The sequence below is a fragment of the Protopterus annectens genome, chromosome 1.part0, assembly GCF_019279795.1.
Source record: "Protopterus annectens isolate FY-2018-M chromosome 1.part0, PAN1.0, whole genome shotgun sequence".
Lineage (NCBI taxonomy): Eukaryota > Metazoa > Chordata > Ceratodontiformes > Protopteridae > Protopterus > Protopterus annectens.
In genome coordinates, this window is record NC_056725.1 from 710,433,310 (window position 1) to 710,455,063 (window position 21,754).

At 42.5% G+C, this 21,754-nt stretch overlaps 1 protein-coding gene across 1 annotated transcript in view; it reads right to left on the bottom strand.

The window, feature by feature from the left end:
- The window catches only part of LOC122794241 (radial spoke head protein 6 homolog A-like), a 673,939-nt gene that overhangs the window by 612,802 nt on the left and 39,383 nt on the right, over positions 1–21,754 (bottom strand). Inside the window, exon 2 of the mRNA XM_044062483.1 lies at positions 10,567–10,801. Coding sequence (XP_043918418.1) covers positions 10,567–10,801 — 235 coding nt within the window. The remainder of the gene's footprint in view (positions 1–10,566; positions 10,802–21,754) is intronic.

A 21,754-nucleotide genomic window follows, 5' to 3' on the forward strand; every position in this document is an offset into this window, starting at 1 on the left:
TATGGAAGATGGATGCTCTATAATTTTCTTGGAAGGGGATGTTTCTTTATTCAATCCTTCCCCTTCCTCTCATTCTGAAAGGCCTGTTCAAGATTCAACAGGATGCTCCCAAAATCTTGTTGGTGACTCCTTTTTGGCCACAACACCACTGATTCCCTCTACTTCTGCATCTAGCCAGATGTAACCATCACAAGTTACTTTACAGGTTGGATCTAATTGCATGAGATGAGGGATCTCTCATACATCCCCACCTGTCCACGCTTCAACTGACACTGTGGACTATAGGATTTTGATTCCTCACAGGCACCTTTTTTCTGAGGATGTGCTGCAAGTCCTGTAGGAGGCCAGAAAACCTACTACTAGGAAATCCTACTTATTCAAATGAAAGAGGTTTTCTGTTTGGTGTCTCTCTCTTAACCTGGACCCACTATCTGTGGATGCTTCTTTAGTTCTCTCCTGTTTGTTTGAGTTGTTCAAAGCTGGTTTGCCCTATTCTTCTATTAAGGCCCACTTATCAGCTATCTCTGCTTGTCTGCCTTTTTCTCCTCCTTTAGCTTCTAGATTTCAAGTTAAACAATTTCTTAAAGGTGTCCTTAATATTACACCTCCCAGGAAGGACTCAGGATCCTTTTCAACCTGCTGCTTCAGTTTCCTTGCTACATTGTTCCTGGAAGACTGTTCTTTCCTTAGCTCTTATTTCTGCCAGATAAGTGTCTGAGTTGCAGGCTTGTTCTCCTTTTTGGGTGTTTCATGAGGACAGGGTGTCCTTGCGCACTAACCTGTCTTTTATGCATAAGCTGGTTAATGTGCTATCACTGAATCAGTCTATTAATCTGCCTGCTTTTTTCCCCTATCTGCAATCTGACAGTGAGAGGGTGCTGCATACTTTAGACATGCATAGGCAACTCAGTGTTTATTTGGATAAGACTAGTATCTGATCAATTATTTTATTTTTTTTCATCCTACACCTTTGGGACTTGCTGTATCCAAGCAAACTATTTATTCTTGGATTTCTAAGGCTATTTCCTTTTGTTACACTTTTCATGGCAAAATTCATCCTTCTTCAATTAAGGCTCATTCTACTAGAGCTGTGGCCTCTTTGGTTGATGTTTTTCAAGGGTTAGATACTAATTCTATTCTTGAGGCAGCTACCTGGAGTTCTGTGCATACCTTTACCAAGCACTACCAGTTGGATGGTATCTCTACAGCTAGGGCTGGTTTTGTTAGTGCTGTTCTTCATGGCTTTTTAGGGGGCTTTTCTGTGGCTTCTCCCTCCCAAGTTTCCTCTTGAGCTTTGGCACTCTCTGATCTGTTAAGAATACTGCAGCAGTGAAGGCAAGGACATCTACCATTATGGTAAGATTTTACACAATTGCACTTTCTACTATGCTACATCTGTAACTACTGAAATGCAGCAGCAAAAACCTATACAGTCTGCACTCCAAACATGAAGATCAAGACCCAGCATTCAACCTGCACAGATGCTGTATTTTATTGGCTGGTTTCAATGTTGAGCTACTGCTGCTCACTGTTTAATTATGATGCCAATATCTACCCACGTGACACTATAGTACTTTCTGGAATTAAAACAGCGTGCCCTACTCAGTTAAGTCTCTACACCAAAAATATTCCTTAGGTTCATAGGTAGGTGCTAGGCTATCAGCCCAAGGGCCTAAGTAAGCCGAGCCAACAAGGTTCCCTGGCTTACTCCTGTGCCCTTGTCGAGCAGAGCCACATAACTGATCCCCGGGGTGTATTTCCTATTTTCCATCCACTCATAAAGATTTTTCTTGAAGAGTGCTAATGAAGAACTTTGCTTGACATAGATGGGTAGCTTGTTCCAGAGTATGGGAAGTCTCTGGGACAGGAAGCTATCCCTCCAGCATGTCCTGTTTATTGTGGTGACAAGGTTTCAGTCCCTAGAGTGTGTAGCTCGGAGGGATTGGGATTTCTTTAGGTGTAGCATGTCCAACAGCTCTGGGTTTGACATAGCTTTATATGTTAGGCAGAGATCACCTCGGAGTAGGCGATATGCTATGGAATAAAGCTAGAGTTTTTTTGAGACGGTCAGTGTAGGGCATCTGTTTGAGGTCAGTAATCCTCTTTGTGAGGTACTTCTGTGGGCTTTCCAACTGCTGTAGATGTCTTGTGAGGTACATTCCAAAAGGGGCATTGTACTCTATAATGGGTCTAATGAGTGTCGAGTTGAGAACCCTTTTGTAATGAGGTGTGCCACATAGAGGGATTTCCTGACTACTGTGGCAATGCGATTATCAAAGGAGACACTACTGTCCACCTGGGTCCCAAGGTCTGTTATCACACATCGGTGTTAAGTAGACTGCCGCCTATGTGGTAGTTCATGGGTACAGAGTTTTTACCAAAGGGGGTGACAATGCACTTTTTGGCACTGAGCTTGAGGCCATGGCTCTGAAAACAGGCATCTGTCTCAATGAGGCCTTTTGTAGGATGTCCACATCATTTGGGGACTCGACTATGGCTCCTAGTTTGCAGTCATCTGTGAACTTCATTAGCCAAAGGTCTTCTGTGTTAGCCTGTACTTCAGAGAAGTAGATACCAAACAGGACAGGTCCCAGGACTGAACCCTGTGGTACTCCACTTGTCACTAATTTGAAGTCAGATTTGGAGTCTGCAACTTTTACAGTGTGGGTTCTGTCACCTTACCCTCGTCTACGGCTTTGGTGACTGCTTCAAAGAAGTCGATCAAGTTCAGGAGGCATGATCTGCCTTTCACAAACCTGAACTGGGTGGGGTCCTGAGTTTGGAGGTTACCAATGTCTTTGTTTACTAGTTCCATGATGATACATTCCATGGCCTTACAGACCAGGTTCATCAGGCTAATATGGCGATAGTTCCCAGAATCAGTGGTGGCTCCCCCTTTGTGGAGTGGGATAACTGTTGCTGTGCGCCATTCAGTGAGCACAAAGCCTGACGTGAGGCTATGATTGAACATGGTGCTTAGGTGGGGAGCCAGTTCATTCTGAAGTTCATGTAAAATGCAGCCTAGGATGTTGTCTAGTCCCACGAATGCTGTGTTTTTGCCTTCAGAGAGTGCAACTTTTACCTGCGTAGTTGTGATTACAGGGGCTTTGCATTCTTCCTGTATAGATACGGACCCTTTAGGGGGTGAGAGGAGGGTAAAGTTAGTACTGAACCTATCTGCCAGAATGTTGGCAATATCAGTTGGTTCTGTAATTTTCGTGCCGTTGTGTTGTAACTCAGATCTGGGTGTTGCCATTGAGATTCTTGACATAGCTATAGAATGCTTTGTGGTTGTCCCTAGAATCACTGGTGGTTTTGTTTTCGTAGCCAGCTTTGGAGGATCTTATAAGGGATCTCAACTTCTTACTGAGGCTGACCAAGGAGTTCCTCCACTCATGGGATTTTACTCTCTTTTGCAACAATTTCTTCCTTCTTTTGTAGAGTTTGTTTATGGCAGGGGACCACCAGATTGCTTCCTTTTTTTGGAGGATAGCACGATCCATGCACTCATGTAAGTGCTTATAGAGTGCATTAGTGTAGGATTCAGCAGTCGTAACTGTATTGTCCATCTGCATGGTTGTCATGAAGTGCACCACTTCTGTCATAAGAAGCATGAATTTGGCTTTGAAGAAATTTTTTAACATGGTTTCCTTAATAGGGGAGGTGGGGGCGGGATGTGGATACCTAGGGTGATTAGCTTATGCTCGGATCTGACAAACCAGGAGTTGACTTCAAGAAGTCAAGTGTGGAACACCGGTCACTCATGTTGGTAATGACTAGGTCTAGGATATTGCTGTCCCTGGTGGGGGTGTGGATACATTGATCCAGGGCATTGGAATTTATGAATTCCAGAAAGTGTTGAGCAAAGGCATTGGTACAGGAGTAGTTTCCCAATTAATGGTGGGGTAGTTGAAATCGTTCATTATTAGGGTGTTTGGTTGAACCCTAATATTTTCCAGTATATCAAGAAAAGAGGAGTGGGAATCCTGGGGCATGGTGGGGGATCTGTAGCAAGCTACAATTTGGATTGCGGTTTTGTCCAGAGTTTGTTGCACTTGGATAACCTCGGATGCATTATGCTGAGCAACTAGCCTGGACGTGTGGATATCCTTAATGAATATGGACACACCTCCGCCTTTGGTGTTCCAGTCCAGGTTAGATGGCCGAAAAGTGTGGTATGACTTATAGCCTGGTGATGCAGGAGTGCTCTCTGGAGCCTTGAACCAGGTCTCAGTCAATGCACAGATATCGATGTTCTCCATTTTAAGGAGTGCCTTGAGGGAGAGTATTTTGATATTTAGACTTCTAGCATTGAGTAGCATTACCCTCAGTTTTTGCTTGCCTGTTCCTGTTATGGTGGTGAATTTGTCATTTGAACCTTGCCTAAAAAGGAACCATAGTGTCGGCAAGAGCCTTAGCCAGTATCTGAAATTCCAGGGGTGACAGGTGCAGGCCCATCTCTGGCAAAGCATCGTGATCTGTTAACCATGTCATCCCAGGCAAACAGATACTGGATCCCCTTAGAATGACACCAGAAGCTTTAGGCAATTGTTGAAGTCAATCATTTTGTCCGTGTACTGCGGTATCATTCTGGACGATGGCAGGATGCTACCCAGGGCTAGGGTCATACCTGCCTGGGCTACAAGATCAGAGAGCTCTTCCATGTCTCTTTTCATGTAGTCCAGGGAGGTACGTCTCAGGTCATTCACACCAACATGGACAATGACAGAGTCATATTTGTACTTGTTGTGGAGTGACCTGAGTGCGTGGGTTATGTGGCGGATCCTGGCACCTGACAGGCAGCTGACAGTAACCTTCTCCTTGTTTAGCCTGGTGAGTGGGACATCAGTGTGCCTGACTATAGAGTCACCTATGACTAGTGTGTTGGATACATTGTTTTGCCTTATGGGCTGTGGTTGAGTGGCACAGTGAGTCTGTGACTAGTGTGTTGGATACATTGTTTTGCCTTATGGGCTGTGGTTGAGTGGCACAGTGAGTCTGTGGGCTATGTGTCATTTGGGTTGTGTTGGGGGGGTGGAGGTTGCTTGCGTTTCTGCTTTGGAGGTCTCTGTTGCTTGAGCAGATTATTACTGAGAGCCCCCGTGAATGTTTTTGTGTTTCTATGTGTAGATTTTGGTGATGTAGGTTTAGTGGGACTATGTGATGAGTGTGGTGTGGTGCAAGTGTTTACCTTCTCCTCTTGACCGTCAAGTTCAGTCTTGGTTGGCGAGAGCTTTACCTCCAGTTTGGCTAGATAAGTGCATCTCTCACAGGTTGCAGTGTTGGGTGGTAGGAGGAGAGGGCTGTCTGTATACATGAGGCAATTGCTAAACTGCCCCAAGATGGTCAGATTCATCAGACTGGCAGGAGAGAACACTGGGAGATGACGCTTGGACATGCCTGATTTTCCTCTAGACAAGTGAAGAAAGTTAGTACAATTGCTGTTTTTCCTCTAAGTAAGTGAGGAAAGTAGGTACAAAAACTGTTTTCCTCTAGGTAATGAGGAAGGTTGAGTGCTGTAGTAATTTGTAGCTTATTTAGTGCTTACAACAAGTTCTGAACAAGTGCTATGCACGAATAAGCAAATTCAAGTGCTAAAACTAGAACTCTGTATCTGAACTAGACTAGTTACAGGAAAGAAACAAGTGCAAATGTGGGCTTTTAAATCAGAAAGTTGAGAGAAATGGAAAAACTGCCCTAAAGGCCAATAACTACAATTCCTGGGCCAGAAACCACTCCTTATGTGGTAGATAGGTTACCTAGTGCTTACCACTCCCACTGATAAACTAGAAGGCTTCCCTCCAACACAGAAAGGCTTGTGGGGGGGGGGTTCAGGAGCTTACAAACAGTCCTGGATACAGCAAATCTGTATCTGGACTAGACTAGTTACAGGAAGGGGGAAACAAGTGCAAATGCAGGCTTTTAAATCAGGAAGTTGAGAGAGATGCAAAAACTGCCCAGACAACCAATAACTACAATTTCTGGGCCAGAAACCACTCCTTATGTGGTAGACAGGTTACCTAGTGCTTACCACTCTCACTGATAAGCTACCAGGCTTCCCTCAAACACAGACAGGCTGGGGGGGCTCAGAAGCTTACAAACAGTCCTGGATATAGCAAATCTGTATCTAGACTAGACTAGTTACAGGAAAGGCAGGAAGAAAGTTACTGTTTGTTGTTTTTGCATTTACGTTACCTGTAACACATTGCATTTAAGTTACCTGGCACTTGCTCACTAAGTCAGCACTAAAAAATTAAAAGCACTACACCCTCACAAACTCCCCTTGAGTGCCTTGTTCCCCATTGGCCCTTTTTTCAATTATAAAGGAATTCCCAATACTATTCTAGCATGTCCAAAGGTCAGTTGTCAATCTCCTCTCCGGTCCAGCTGGTGAATCTGGGAATCTTGAGGCAATGTTACAACTGCCTCATGTACACAGACAACCCTCTCCTCCTCCCAACAAATTCCAACACATGTGAGAAATGCAACCGTACAGCCAAACTGGAGGCTAAGCTCTTTCAACTCAGTACTGGCGTAACCAGTCAAGAGGAGAAGGAAACCACACTCACTACAATTCCAGTCTCACATAGACCTACCACGACAGCAAACCAAACACAAAAACATACTCAGAGGCTCTAAATAAATATCTGCCTAAGCAGCAGAGACCTCCAAAGCAGACACCCAAGCAACCGCTACCCCAAAACAAAACACGTGCAACACATAGCTCACAAAGTCAGTGTGCCAAACAGTCACAGCCCTTAAGGCTAAACAACACACCTGATACACTTGTAATCGGTGACTCTATCGTCAAGCACATTGACGTCCCGCTCACCAGACTGAACAAGGAGAAGGTCATGGTGAGCTGCCTGTCGGGCGCTAGGATCCGCCACATAACACAAGCACTCAGGTCATTCCAAGGCAAGTACAAATATGACTCAGTCATTGTCCATACTGGTGTGAATGACCTGAAATGTACCTCCCTGGACTACATGAAAAGAGACATAGAGGAGTCTCTGAGCATGTAGCCCAGGCCGGTATGACCCTGACCTTGAGTAGCATCTTACCCTCACCAAGAATGATGCCACAATATGAAGACAAGATGATCAATTTCAACAATTGGCTTAAGTATTGGTGTCATTCAAAGGGGATCCAATGCCTGTCAGCCTGGGATGACATGCTCGACAAGCCACGATGCTTCACTAGAGACGGCTTGCACCTGTCACCCCTGGGCTTTCGGATATTGGCAAAGGCTCTTGCTACCCCAATAGTGCCTTTTTTAGGCAAGGCTCAAAAGACAAACCCACCTCCATAAGTATCACAAGGGATAAAAAAGAGTAATGCTACTCAACGCCAGAAGTCTAAACCTTAAGATGCATGCACTTGAAACTCTCCTTAGCATGGAGAACATCGATATCTGTGCAGTAACAGAAACTTGGTTCAAGGCTCCCGAGAGCACCCCAGCACTACCAGGTTATACCTCATACCATGCTTTTCGGCCCCAAAACTTGGGCAGAACCACAAAATGAGGGGGAGTATCAATATTCGTCAAAGATACCCACACCTCCAAGTTGGTGGCACAGCAAGAAGCATCAGAGACTATCCATGTGCAACTAACAGTGGGTAAAACTGCCTTCCAGTTTATAGCCTGCTACAGACCACCCTCCCAAACCCAGGAACCACACTTGGCCTTCCTGAGAACACTGGAAAATATGAAGGTCTCTCCAAACACCGTTATATTGGGTGACTTCAACTACCCAAACAAAGACTGGGAGCATTACTCTAGCTCCAACAACCTAGCCCAAAGGTTCCTAGAATTTATAAACTCAAATGCTATGGAACAACTTGTTACCACTCCCACAAGAGGGGAAAACATACTGGACCTGATCATCACCAACATGGGGAATCTATGCTCCAGACCAGAAGTGTATCCCTCACTGGTAAGATCAGACCATAAACTAAGCTCACTGGATATTCACATCCCGACCCCACCCCCTGCCCAGGAAACCACAGTGAAAAACTTCTCTAAAGCAAATTTCACACTCCTCATAACAGAGGTGGAATCCTTCAAAGCCCCCGGGCCTGTGGAAAATACGGCCCAACCGCAGAATCCTTTATAAACGCATTCTATGAACACCTTCAGGAATGCATGGATCATGCAATCCCAAATAAAACCAAGACCCAATCCTCCAAAGGCAGACGTCCTGTCTGGTGGACCCCAGCCATAAACAAACTATACAATAGAAGGAGGAAGCTACTACATGATAGAGCAAAATCCCAAAAAGGGAAGGCATCTCTGATCAGTATTAGCAAAAAACTACGGGCACTCATAAAATCGTCTAAGGCCAGCTTCAAGAGAAAAATTGCACAGGACACTAAGGATAATCACAAGGCTTTCTTTAGTTATGTTACGAACCTGGGTGGGAATTCCCAGATATGCTCAGAATTAGTCCAAAATGACAAAAAATACATCGAACCCACAGACATTGCCAACATCCTAGCTGACAGGTTCAGCGCAAACCCCCCCCCCCCCACCAAAAGGGCAATTATCTATCCCAGCAGAGTGTTGCCCCCCTGACATCTCGGATGCTCAGGTAAGAGCCGCCCTCTCCAAAGCAAAAAACACAGCATCAATGGGACCAGACGGTGTCCCGGGCTGTGTCCTACATGAACTCCAAGAAGAGCTAAACCCAAACATAAAATTACTGTTCAATAACAGCCTTAATACAGGATATGTACCCAAAGAGTGGCGTACCGCAACAGTGGTCCCTCAACGGATCCTGGAAACTATCGCCCCATAAGCCTGACTAGCTTGGTCTGCAAAGCTATGGAAAAGATCATCATGGACCTCATAAATAAAGATACTGGGGACCTACAGACACTGGATCCTACCCAGTTTGGTTTTGTTAAGGGCAGATCCTGCCTCTTAAACCTGGTCGATTTCTTTGAAACAGTCACCAAGGCCATTGACGAGGGGAAGGTGGTCCACACAGCCTACCTGGACCTTGCAAAAGCCTTCGATACAATACCCCACTCGGGCATTATAGATAAACTCACCAGCCTAAATATAAACCCCTATGTCACTAGATGGGTTGCAAACTGGCTCAAGGACAGAACCCACATGGTTAGAATTGGTGGAGCCATTTCAGACTCCAAACCAGTTACAAGTGGCGTCCCACAAGGCTCAGTCCTGGGGCCTCTCTTGTCCGGTATATATTTCTCGGAGGTACAGGCCAACACGGAAGGACTGTGGCTGACCAAGTTCGCAGATGACTGCAAACTGGGCGCCATAATCGACTCTCCAGCCGACACAAGCATCCTCCAAAAGGGCCTCATAGAAACAGACAACTGGTGCCAGAGCCATGACCTCAAGCTAAACGCCAAAAAGTATATAGTCATCCCCTTTGGCAAAAACAAAGTGCCCACAAATTACCACATAGGTGGTAATCCATTAAGTGCAGAAGAGGTAATTAGGGACCTGGGGACCCAAGTTGATAGCAATCTCTCATGTGACAACCGCGTGGCCAAAGTTGTTAGAAAAACATTTTATATAGCCCACCTAATCATGAAGGGATTCACATCTAGATCAGGGGAGGTCATCGTGCTCTTTAGTCATCCCTCATCAGGCCCATAATTGAGTACAATGCCCCTTTTGGGATGTACCTTACCAGACACCTGCAGCAACTGGAAAGACCCCAAAAGTACCTCACCAAGAGGATCAAAGGGCTCAAACAGATGCCATATGCTGCCCGGTTAAAGAACCTCCAGCTCTACTCAGTGGCCTACCGCCTGCTCAGAGGCGATCTGTGCCTGATGTATAAAGCCATGTCCAACCCGGAATTAATGGACATGCTGCAACTCAGAAAATCCAAAACCCATCAAGCTACGCACTTGAGAGACTTGAACCTCAGCACTGAAATAAATAGGACATGCTGGAGGGACAGATTCATAACCCAGAGGCTCCCTTCACTCTGGAATAAAATCCCAGTCCAGGTTAGGCAGAGTCCCTCATTGACTCTCTTCAAGAGGAATCTTGATGAGTGGATGGGAGATCATAGGTTTACCCCGGGTATCACTTCTGTGTCACTGTTAGACAGAGGCACAGTATACTAACCTCGAAAAAGGGCATAGCAAAATTAATTTAAAATGGGTGGCGAAAGCCAAACACACTCTGGCTAGGCTTATAAATGCCCTAGGGCAGATAGCCTAGTATGAACCTATGAACCTATGAACAAGCGTACTTTTTTTGTTTCAGTTAAGCAGAACACAGGGAGATTCTAGCAAAGTTTTTTTTTTTAGGATCTGTATAATATTCTATGGTTATAGCAAAATAATAAAGAACATGCAATATTGTAGATTTTATTTTGAATCATGCAGTACTGAAGAAAAAATGAAATGATCAATGCAGCTTGAAGCTCCCGGACTACTTTTACAGCAACTGTTGGTCCAAAACTAACCTAAATATTGAACAAGGTCTGTTCTACGTAGTGCAACAGTTACTTTCTCTCTATCTTCTGTAGTGGGATCCATAAGCACATACTTTACAATGCATGCCAAAATGCGACCTACCGCTTCATCATCGTGCTCCTGTTCTACTCCCTCTGCGGCCTCTTTGGTAAACAGTCCCTTGTGAATCTCCGCCATGTCATAAGTAAATGACAGCTCAGGCTCATCTCGCAGAGTGTCCAGTTTCTTGCAAAACCTTAATCTTTTCACATCCCTGCTGATATCTTCAAAGATATCAACGACATCCATGGGTCGCTCATCTAGTACCTTAATCAAGACACGTGCCAAGTGGTCATAGCTAAGGCAAAAAGAATTGAAGCAGATATATGTTACACACAGATAATACAGGCAGATTTTTGTCTTCTTTTCCTAAAACTAATATTTTGCTTCTACCCACCAAAATCATCTAAATATATCTTTAATTACAGTTTAAAAAGATGTTAACACTTGGTATGACAATGTGCACTGCAGATACTTTTTTAATCAGATCATTGTTAAAATTAGCAGTTTTCTTGTGATTTTAGTACTAAAAGAAAATAAATGGAGGACAACCGAAATGAAGTAAAGAACCTTTCTTCCACAGAGAAGTTTGTGGCTTTATGAAAAAGCTTTCCATGGTGTCGCTCGTCCCTCTCTAACATAGAAGGCGAACAGACAGGGTAGTTTGTTTAGATGCTTTATTACACAGAAACACATAAGGATGGATATCATCATCATAAAATATAATCAAACTGACAGACAGACCTTAAAGACATACATGCTTACATCTCAAATGCTTACTACAAAATTGCAGTCAGGCTTGCACGTGCTTAGTATTTATACAATTGTGCAAGTCACTGGATAGCTTCATAAATATGCATACACACACATTGATCTACATCTTCCCTCTTAAAAAGATTGCCCTTAGTTGAAATAACATTGGAGTGAGACATGCATTCCTACAGTCATTAGAAACAAATACAGTGTTCATGTCCAAGTTGCTGTGCATCTATAGCTTGGTCTGGAGATGCAACCAGATCTTGTAACATAACAATCTGGACTGGTTTTAGCAACAGTGACAGTCTTCGATGAACAATTCTTCTGTGGAACTTCAGGATTCATCACAGGAATGGGATTATTCTCTGGAACTGGAACACCAGACGCCTCACTCTGAGATAGAGAGTTTTTCTCACAGGCTATGTGCTGTGGTATAGGCTCAGACACCGGCATCAAATGTTTCCGATTCTGTCTAAATTCTACTCCTTGTGATTCCACAGTGTATGACCTCGGCTCTGAGCAAATATTCTTCACGACTCCAATCCGATCATAACCTTTGGATGTTTGCATCCTTTCCACTTCTCCTTCTCGTAAATGATTGCGTGGTTCCTGGTCTTATTGTGGTAGGACTTCTGGGATAAGTGCTTCTTCAACAGATTGGTTTTCACTGGCCTCTTGTTCTTGACACATGGAACCAACAATTGGCTACTGACTGGTAATGTGGTTCTGGTCCATCTCAACAGAAGTCTCTGGGCAGGGGAACCAAGATGTTTATCACAAGCAATATTTTTGAGATTCAAGAGATTCAGGAAAACATCACTATTATCTCATTTCAACTTCTCTAGTACCTGTTTTGCACTTTGAAGTGCACGTTCTGCCAAACCATTTGACTACGGATACTCTGGGCTACTCGTGACATGAGTAAAGTCCCACTCTTCGGCAAATCTTTTGAACTGTTGGCTTGTAAACTGTGTGCCATTGTCAGAAATAACTGTGCAGACTACCATAGACTGCAGAATGATGCTTCATATTAGTGATGACAGTATTGGATGCTAGATTAGGAAGCAGGTCAATCTCGAACCAATTTGAATAAGAGTCTACTAACACCAAATAATGTTGACCATTCCACTCGAAAATATCAGTGGCTACTGTCAACCAAGGTAATTCAGGAATCTGATTTAGCTGATGTGGTTCTTTTTGTTGATGTGACTTAGTACTATTACACACAAAACAAGAGGATAGCACTCTCTCAATATCTTGTGACAAAGAAGGCCAAAATACTAGACCTCTTGCCCTTTTGGTAGAGTATGCTCCTGGGTGACCACAGTACAGGACAGTAATGTATTCTTGTTGCAAGGACTTTGGAACAATTACTTTAGGACCTTTCATAATGATAGCATTGTTGGACAAAATTTCATCTCTGTACAGAAAATAAGGCTGCACTTCTCGAGGTAAACTAGATTTCTTAGATGGCCATCCGTAATTAATAAAGTAGTTCAGCTTCTGTAAAACTGGATCTGTGGCTGTGTGATCTATCATCTCATCAAGACGTGTGGAAGAAAAATTTCTCACTTATATGACTTCAAAATCAAGGTTCTCATTTTCATGCTGTTCAGTGGTGTTTCTGGGCAAGCTGGACAATGTATCAGCAAGATAAAAAAGTTTGCCTTTCCTGTACACAAGAGTGAAATAAAAATTTTGCAATCTCAACATCATACATTGCAATCTGGCTGGATCTGTATGCATAGACTTTCTCAAAATAGTGACTAGAGGTTGTTGGTCTGTTTCGATCTGGATAGATCTACCATAAACATAATCATGGAACTTTGAACATGCAAACAATTGCCGAAAGCTCTTTCTCAATCTGAGCATACTGCATTTCACTTTGGGTAAGAGTTCTCGATGCATAGGCAACACAGAATGACTGCACCTAAACCAAATTTCAAAGCATTACATAAAAGAGTAACTGGTTTGTGAACATCATAGTATCTGAGAGTTGCTGGAGTGGCAATTCTCTGTTTCCGGACATCAAATGCTCTTTGGTGCTGTTCTAACCATGACCAGAATATATCTTTATGTGTCAGCTCTCTGAGTGGTACTGCTACTTGGCTTAAGTCTGGAATGAACTTGTCTAGGTAGTTAACCATGCCAAGAAAATGTTGCAGAGCTTGAACACTGCCTGGAAGCCGGCATCTCAAGAAGGCCGTTTACCTGGAAGGATCTGATTGTAAGTCTGAACTGGTAAATAAATGACCAACTTGAGTAACTTCTCATAGCCTGAATTTGCATTTCTGTGGATTGAGCTTAAGATTCACTTGATGTGCTCTTTCCAGAACTCTTCTGAGGTTCTGTCATGCTCAGCTTCACCATTAACTCCTACTACCATATTTCTCTGTAAATAAGATCTAACCAGAGAATAAGGCCTAGCATGATTTTCCAGGGTGGTCATGATATAAGCCCTACTCCAAAAATAAGCCCCAGTTAAGATAATCAACAACACATGACTGACATGTTGAATTATAAAATAATAATATTATTGATATCTGTTGACTGAGGTTATCGTACTCTGCTCACCATTTGCAGACCATTCGGACACCCAACTTCTTCTCTTTGCAGAAAGTCATAAGATTCTTTCTCCGGAAGTCCTCCAGGATTCTTACTGTAACCCTAATCCTCACTCACACTTGATGCCTGAGATCCTTGGCCCATAAACACTGGCAAGTGTACTTTGATTGGTCAAAGTACAGACAATGCACGTAGAACGTGCGCACTTGATAACGAACGGGTGTGGTTGTGTTTTCTTAACTGTCGCCATTTTGTGTTGCCACTCCTGTCTCGTAAGTCTTCAATAACCCCCCCCCCCCCTCCCAGGCAAGATGAGTGCAAAAAGAAAGAACTATTTCATTGAGTACAAGAAAGGAATCGTGGGGGAATCCCGGGGAAAGAATCTGATGGCTTTCTGCAAAGAGAAGTTGGATCTCCAAATGGTCCAAAAATGGCGAGTAGCGTATGATAACCTCAGTCAACAGGCCGATGAGGGAAATGCTAAGAAGTGCAAGTGTGGATCAGGTTGGCAACCATTATTTCCTGAGTGGAAGACATCATATGTGAATGGATTGCTAATAGGAGAGCAAAGGCTTTGGATGTGCGCAGAGCTGACTTCTCAAGCATTTGCCCTTGCAATGGCGCCACAATTAGTAATATCCCCAGAAGAATTCAAAGCATCACAACATTGGCTGGATGGCTTCCTTCAGCGATATGAAAAGTCTCTAAGAAGATCAAGAATACTGTTCAAGCTGGAAGATACTGAAGTTATTAAATGTGCACTTGCATTCAAGTCCTTTGTTGATGGCATCAACTTTTCTAAATACCAACTCTCCAACATGAGTGCTATAGATGAAACTGCAGTGTTTAAGGGCCAAGGATCTCAAACAATTGATCAGTGGGGTGCCTCATCAATCTACATTCCCTCCACTGGTTACGAAAGTGTACATTACCTGTATTTTGCCAATTCATCTAGATGGAAAGAAAACCCCACCTCTAATCATTAGTAAGGGCAAGAAATATAAGATTGAATGTGTTTCAGGCATTTACATTCTTGAAACAAACCGAAAAAGCCTGGTGCACACAAGCAGTTATAAGGAAGTGGGTTGATGCAATGCTGGCACTTGTTTTTGCGAGGTGGCGAAAGAGGTCTGCTAGTCTGGGATTCAGCCAGCACTCACCACGCTAAAGACATGAAAAAATTCCTTGCACAGAGAAGAACAGATCAAATAATGATTCCTGCAGGAATGACTGCCTATCTCCAGACTCTTGATATTGCAATAAACAAGCCATTCAAGGACCATTTGCACATGGAACTCAATGACTACACTGAAAATAGAATAGAGAGAAATCAGCATGGAAACTTTGTGAAGCCTAGCCTGCAAGAGGTCGTAACTTGGGTGAAGAATTCATGGGATAAAATCACTGACAGCTGTGTTGCTGATGCACTACAAACAGGCTACATGGACAAGCAGTGCTCATTTAAGGAGAGCTCTATTGCTAGGCATGACAAATTGGGGCCAATGGTTCTACAGGAAATGGAGTTGCAAGAAATTCAGGCTGGAATTCAGGGGTTGGAGACATGACCATGTTCCAGAAGAAGATGACATGACTGTATGTGAATAACTTTTCCATTATCAGAATGGATTGCTTCTGCTTTCAGCTGCCAGCAAGCTTTTGTCAGTTTTTTGACTTTATTGTATTAAGGTAATGTTTTAGTTTCAAGGGGTAATTACAAACTAAGGACACTAGTTCCCAGACATCATTTTTATGACTTTCCATCATTCTTCTATTATGGTTTGGATAAGGAATAAAGAAAGCATCACCACTCAAAAAGTGGCAGATATTCACCTTTTTATTCCTCTCCTCCAATACACATGTATTGAGATTTTTCTGCACTTTCTGTTAAGCATGAAATATTGCACTGTAAAAGCCAAGGTGTAGATATTCTGAAGTTGAAATGTTTGTTGCACTGTTTACGTAGAATTCTCACACAACTGTTAACACGTTAACTAGAACTGTTGCCCAGTAACAGAAAAGTACCAAATAAATATTAATTTGTGTACATGAATAAATGTCGATTTTTGTACATGAGTAAATGTAGACTGTTGTACGGGGGGGGGGGGGGTAAATAAGGCATCCCCTGATAAGCCCTAATGCGTATTTCAGCAGGGGAAAAAGTATAACACCTGGTCTTATTTTCAGGGAAATACGGTACTATGTTGTCTACTATAATAGCACAAGGATATCCAGAAAACATTTGCTCCATTCCACGTTGAAAGACTTCACTTGAAGAATTTATCCCAAATGGAATTCTCAAAAATGTGTACCTGCCAGAGTACTGAAAGTAGTTAGCAATGAACATATCTTGTCAAGCACAATTTGCCAAAATGAACTCTTTGCATCTAAGACAGAAAAAAACAGTGGCATTTGGCATAAGGGCAGTGACTTATTCTACTGTACACATTGGATGATAAAGTCTTTTTAGTGCTTTGTTCAATTCTCATGGATCAATGCATAGTCTGATGTCATCTGAGCTTTTCTTATGAGTTATCATCATGGATGATACCCATTCAGTGGGTTTATCTACTGAACAAATCACACCTTGTTGCACTATTTTATCTTGCTCTGCTTTGATTCTGCTCTGCATAGCTATTGGAACTTTCCGGACTGGCCTGATAACTGGACTGACATCTGCATCTAACTTCATGGAGTACACAGCTGGAAGCTTGCCTAGTTTGTCTTCGAAATGATAAACACAGGTAGAAAAAATATGTTGGGTGAAAGTACAGTAGTGGTCTTTCAAGCTAACATGATGGATTTCCTCAATAAATTAAAGCAGTCCCATTTTCAAACTGTCTCTGAGCCCTAATAATGACTGGACGTGCCTCTTGAATATATAAAATAACAAGTAGTAACTTCTTCCAGCAGTGCAACATGAAAGCACTACTAAGCCTTCAGTTTGAATTTCTTCACCCCCATAAGCAACAAGCTTCACACACTTTGCCAAATCAAGCTTCTCACCATTACATACTCTAGCAAATGTTTTTTGCTGACGTAACATTGCAATGGAACCTGTGTCAACTCTGAGTTCTACGGGTTTTCCATTTATCCAAACAGTACAAAATACTTCATTCTTTGCCCTTAAATCTACTGCATTGACTGTTTCATTAAGCAATGACACACCATGAACATAAAAAGTAAGGCTGCAGCTTTCTAACTGATCAGCTCGTTTCTTTGAATGTTCCCTTTTAGTAAAATAATGTGTGCCCTTTGATTTACAAAACCATTTGAAATGATTCCACTTATTGCAGTTGTGACATTGCTGAGGAAAAACTAAACATTTTCCCTTTTAGATTCATGGTTTCTACCACAGTTATGACAGTTGGCAATGAAACTAGGTTGGGGCCCATGCTTTGAGTTTGTTGACTCACTCTTATGCTTCACTGAGACTGTGCAAATTCTGGAACTTGCTGGAAAGCTCTGGGGTTTACCAGTGGGTGTTGCAGGGACTACAGTTACAGCCATGTACTCAGGCCTGTTTCTTTTAACCACATGCTACATACTATTAAGATGAGTTCTAGAAGTTACTGGAAGTATGCATTTCTCATTTGTAGGCATATTTGTGTGATTTTCTGTGAGCTCATATATCTAACAAATCTCAATGGCCTTATTCAAAGTTAAATTACTGTCACAAAGCAAATTATTTCTCACAGCATCATCTTTAATACCACATAAAAGTCTGTCTTTTATCAACTCATTTTATTTATTTTTTTTATTTTACATTTGTTGACCGAGCTAGTCCAACTGGATATATGTCCATTTTCAGTGGAGGCCCGGGGAGAAAAGCTCCAACATAAATGAAAAAACATACACTTGTAATCCTAGAACACATTTGTAAACAACTTGCAGAGTATCCTTATAAGACTAAAGAGCATTAAAAACATAGATTTAGAGATCAGGTACTTAACATCAATTAAAAAGGAAAGAATAATATACATTAACTGGAAGTATGTATATAGAGTATGAGCAAGCAATTTAAGATACAATTCTTTGGTTAAGAGCAGGATTAAGTTGATATAAGAGCAAGGTTAATCTGATACAGCAGGATTACGATGATACAGATGTTGAAGACTCATAAATACTGTTGACAGCTAAGAGAGCAGGTTAACACTCTGTGTTGGTTATACAGAAAGATTCAGTAAGTACAGAGTTGGTTAGCTAACTGCACATAAGCTGTAAGGTTAATGAGAGGTACTGACAGTGCAGTAGTACTATGAACAGTGAAGGTGAGAGTAGTAGGCAGCAGCTTTTTAGTCTGGGTTGGTACAAGGGCAAAGCCAGCAAGTCTGGAGGTATATTTTAAGTTGCTTTTTGAAAAGTGGTGTAGAGGAGAGGGAGGTTAGTTCACTAGAGAGCTGGTTCCAGGTTTTCCCTACAGTGTTGGAGAATAGAGAGTCCCCAGCCCTGTTATTGGATTTTGGAGTGGATACTAGAAATTTCCTTGATAAGCGTAGGGTTTTAAGATTATTGTAGGGGGTGATGAAGTTAGTTAGTATAGGAGTATTGCTAGGATGATGAAGTGTCTTATGGACGGTAATAAGTTGGTGAAAGAGAAGCTGATTAGGTAGTTCCAGCCATCCTAGCTGTTTGAGATTGTGACAGTGGTGGGTTCTAAATGGGGATCCAGTGGCAAATCTGGCAATGTTATTGTAGGAGGTATTAAGCTTGTTGAGGTTGTTTTTCGATAGGTTGGTATAAATGGGAGAGGCATAGAGGAGGGTAAAGATAAGATGGGTATGGGCAATCGTATTTCAAGTTTTTGGAGTAAGGAACTATTTTAGCCTATAGAGAGAGCCTAGTTTTCTGTTCACTGACTTTATTGTAGTATTGATATGGGTATCAAAGGTGAGGCTGTCTATAGTTACCCCTAAGAGTTTGGTGGTAGGGTCGGGAGATATGACAGTACCATTGTTTGATGTTACTGTGAGATGGAGGTGGGAGGACTTTTGTGTAGGAATAAATAGCAATAGTTTGATTTTTGGGGGGTTTAGGAGGAGGCAGCATTGGAGGAACCAATTCTCAAATATGTTAAATGTTGCTTGGGTGAGGGACTGCAGTTCAGATATGGATGAAGCGGAGCATATTAATGTTGAGTCATCTGCACATTGTATGCAGGTGGCTTGTGGAGTATTCATGTTTAGATCATTGATAAAGAGTGAAAATAGGAGAGGGCCCAAGATGGAGCCTTGAGGGACGCCCAAGGTAACAGGAAGAAGGGTGGATAGGTTATTCTCCCAAAGTACTGCTTGTTTTCTGTTTTCTAAATAGGAGTTGAACCATTTTAGTGCGAGAGAGACTTAAGTATACTCAGAAGTACCTGGTGGTTAACCATATCAAAGGCTTTTGAGAGGTAGATAAAGAGAGAAGAAGAAAGAGTATTGTTATTGCGATGTTTGTTGAGACAGTCTGAAAAGGATAAGAGGGCAGTGGTGGTGCTATGGAATGGCCTAAAACCATGTTGACAGTTTGCTGGCATGTTATTTTGTAGTAGGTGGTCTAATAGTTGTTGGTGGATACATTTCTCCATGATTTTTGCTAGAGGGAAGAGTAATGCTATTGGGCGATAGAGAGTTCAGTAGAGTTACTGCCCTTATGAAGAGGGATGATATGGGAGATTTTCAAGACTGATGGGATGGTGCCTTCAGTAATTGTTCTATTTATTAGAATGGAGATAGGATATGCTATTGCTTTAGCAACAATCTGTAGATATTCAGCAGGTAGCAGATCAGCAGAGGGGGTGCATGGTTTAAGTTTTCCAAGGAGACAGCAAATGAGGGACGTGGGTACTGGTTGTAGATGAAATGAGGGAAGAGAGGTAATTGTAGTGGGAGTCAGGCTAGTATTTACAGGGAGGGGTAGTCAGCTGGCTAAAGAGTGAACAGTTTCAGTAAAGAAGGCATTAAAGGCGTCTGCAATATGCTTAGGATTGCTATGGGAGGTACCTGATGGGTAGGTGTTTTGGAGTGGCCTGGTTGTACCAGTTTATTAATACCTGACCAAAACTTTTGGGAATTGTGCTGATGTTTATGCTGGAGCTGAAGGTAAAAGTTTTTCTTGTCAAGGAGTATAGATTTCTTGGTAGCATTTCTAATCTGTTTAAATTTATGATGGTCTGGAAACTCATACCTTAATTCACCAAATCTGCATGTTTTAGCCTTGTTTCTCAAGTTTGTTATATATGCTGCAAAAGTTTCACCAAGCTTTTGATCCCTTGTATAAAATAAGTGCCTTTCCATTCTAATGTTTGTCTGGGGGTTACACATTTCTTTAAATTTACATTTTAAGGTGGGTGCTATTGATGCTGCAGCCTCCTAGCTTGTTCCCTCTTGGAGAAAAACTACTTTTCAGCACTATTTTTTCTCTATGCAAAAAACATGCTTGAAATACATAGAGAAAGCTAAAAACAATAAACGGTCATACTGAAACTGGCAGTTAAGCCAGAATCAGGATTGCTAGGCCCATTCCTGAAATAGGCCCAGATGAAAACAGACAAGAATTTTCCAGAAGCTGAACAGTTTTCCTTTACTATATTAATCTCAAAATAATTCTTAGAATGAAATTTGGAGTCCGACTTTCAGATGCCCATACACAGCATTACTTATTATAGTTACTATTATTCTTTGCGCTGTGACGTAACTATAACGTTGTTGTATTTATTGTTAACTGAAGAGTTCAAGTTAATGCTATCAATTTTACATTAAACAGTTTACTTTGTGATATCTTTCGTACTGTTTCGCGCATGCTTGCTATGGCATCTCAACTCAGTGGATGGGATAAAGCAAAAGTGAAAAAGAAAAGGAAAAAAGCAGCAGAACAAGAAAAGCTTTTGGCAAAAATTCTAAAACTGAGTTCATACTTTGGAGTACGAGCATCTTCATCTCAATCGTCTGCGTCGGATGCAATTGCAAGTTCGAGTGCTCCTGAAGACCAGGCCAAGCAAGATGAACCTGTGGAGGCAAGAGAGAATAAAGAGCAGAAAAGTACAGTGGAGAGAGAAGAAGTGAAAGGAGACGCTATCGCTGAAGCACTAGCCCTGACGCTGGAGGCTTTCACCAATGATTTGGGACAGTGGGGTGAAGTCGGCACTGACACTCGAGAATATTGGGCCAAGAAAGGTCCAAAAGACTGCCAACACACTGAATCGGAGTTTGAAGAGAGTGCCAGACGATACCCAGGCAAGTAGTTCCAATGTCGATGCACAAAGACCTTCTTTGTGCGTATGCATCTGCTCAATGGCGAAAAATCTTGTAGACAATGGTTGTGCTACTCGCCTTCGACATGGAAGGTGTTCTGCTTTGCATGCAAGTTGATCGTCAGCAGTGCTGATCAAGCGACCAAGTTCATTTCTGGCGGTTTTGACAACTGGAGGGCAGGTGAATCCAGAATAAAAATGCATGAAAGCAGCTATGGTCATCACGAGATTATGTTGTCCTTTGCGAGCCAACAGAGGAAGGCCGGTCGTGTTGACTAACTAGATGCCAAACAGGTCGAGGAAGAGCAGTGTTACTGGAGCCAGATTCTGAAGCTGCTATCGACATTCTGATATCCCTAGCTGAGTGTGGTCTTGCTATAAGGGGCGCAGATGAGATCATAGGTTCTGCTCATAATGGTAACTACCTTGGCATCATTGAGCTGTTGGCGAGTATGATACTCTGCTGGCTAGCCATATTAGAAAGTATGTGAACCACGGGAAAGGTCACGTTTCCTATTTGTCATCCACAATTTACGAGGAACTGGTGAAGCTCATGGGACAAAAGGTGCAGGACACCATCCTGAAAGAAGCCAAGGTGGCGAAGTATTTCTCTGTCTCTACTGACTCGACACCTGACGTATCATGCCTCGATCAGCTAACGATTGTTATCTGGTACATTCTGCCGTCTGGCCCAGT